The sequence below is a fragment of the Plasmodium gaboni genome (assembly GCF_001602025.1).
Source record: "Plasmodium gaboni strain SY75 chromosome Unknown, whole genome shotgun sequence".
In the NCBI taxonomy this organism is placed as follows: domain Eukaryota; phylum Apicomplexa; class Aconoidasida; order Haemosporida; family Plasmodiidae; genus Plasmodium; species Plasmodium gaboni.
The window spans coordinates 1-1488 of record NW_017385459.1 but is presented as its reverse complement, the minus strand read 5'-3'; the positions used below and the strand labels follow the sequence as shown (position 1 = coordinate 1488).

The following is a 1488-nucleotide window of genomic DNA, read 5'->3' as shown; positions in this document are numbered from 1 at the left end:
ACTATGTTTATTTTCCTCTACCTTTTGTTCATTACATTTATTATTATTTTCATTGGATTTTGTTTTGTTTACATCTTCTTTTTTATATTTTAAAGATCTTTTCCATTTTGGTCCCTTATTTTTTGTTTGTGCTTCACCTAAATTGCGTTCATATATATTTCCATTTTTAACATTTTCTAGGCCCTTGTTTTCTAATGATGTCTATATAAAAAAAAATAATAATATAAGATAATACATATGATATAATAATTAAGATTTATAAAAAAAATAAATAATAAAAATACTTAAAATTATATATAATCAACTTACATTTAGAAATACATAATAAAATACAACGATATATAAACTTAAACAAAGAAATTTAAATGAGATATAATATAATTTTCCTTTTGGATTCACATCGACACGATAAAAAGGAAAAATTATACAATTTTTTTTATTCATGTTATTAATAACTTTATATTATTTTTTTTATTAATATATATATAAAAAGAAAAAGCTATTATGACAATTAATAATACAAATACATTTAGATATAATAACAAATAAGGAAAATAGAAATTACAAAATTCGTTATGTATTTTATAATATATAATACTATATTTTATATATTTACAAAATTTTATATAATTTATTGAAATATAGGAAACAAAAAAACGAATAAAATAATTAATTTAATGAAAAAACATACTATTTTCTTTATATATATATATAATATATATATAATATAAATTTTAAATACCTCCATTAATCAGTGATTTTATAATTATTATAAAAATTAAATAATTATATTTTATTTAATATAAATTGTTCTTAAAAAGAATTATTTTATATTATACAACATTCACTTTTTTTATATAATATACAATGACAAATATACAAAATAATATTTACCTGCATATTTTTTATTAATATGCTTTATTATAAATATATTTATATTTTATATTTTTAAAATACTCATATATATTTCAATCAAACATTATATTTTTAAAATACTCATATATATTTCAATCAAACATTATATATTAACATTTTTTAATCTCGGAAGTCTACTAAAGTATCAATCTTCATTCTTTTTTTTTTTTTTTTTTTTTTGCGATTTTTTTTTTCAATAAATTTATTTTAAATCATTATTCTTATTAAATTTATCAATTCTATTTACTTTTTTTTTTTATTATTTATTTTTTTTTTTTTTTTTTACACGTACATATGTTTCTTTTTAACATAAAATTATACAGTTTATATATTATTAAATAAATAAATGTAATAATATATATATATATATATATATATTTTTAAATATTAATTTTATATATTTTTTAAACAAAATAATTGTTGTAAAAATAACACTAAATATATAGAAATTCAATTAAAATATATGAAAAAATATATTTTTCATTCATTGTTAAAAAGAAATATTATAAAAAATAATAAATTAAGAATATGTAGAAAGTTCTATGAAATGGAAAAAATTATATTTAATAATTA

General features: G+C 13.5%; 1 protein-coding gene across 1 annotated transcript; it reads right to left on the bottom strand.

The window, feature by feature from the left end:
• Window positions 1-444, bottom strand: PGSY75_0032500 (exported protein (PHISTa); the record flags this gene model as incomplete). The annotated part of the gene is made up of 2 exons (XM_018783461.1): window positions 1-201; window positions 310-444. Coding segments are annotated over 2 exons (336 nt in total), but the record flags the coding sequence as incomplete, so codon positions are not given.
• Window positions 445-1488: the final 1044 nt, after the last annotated feature.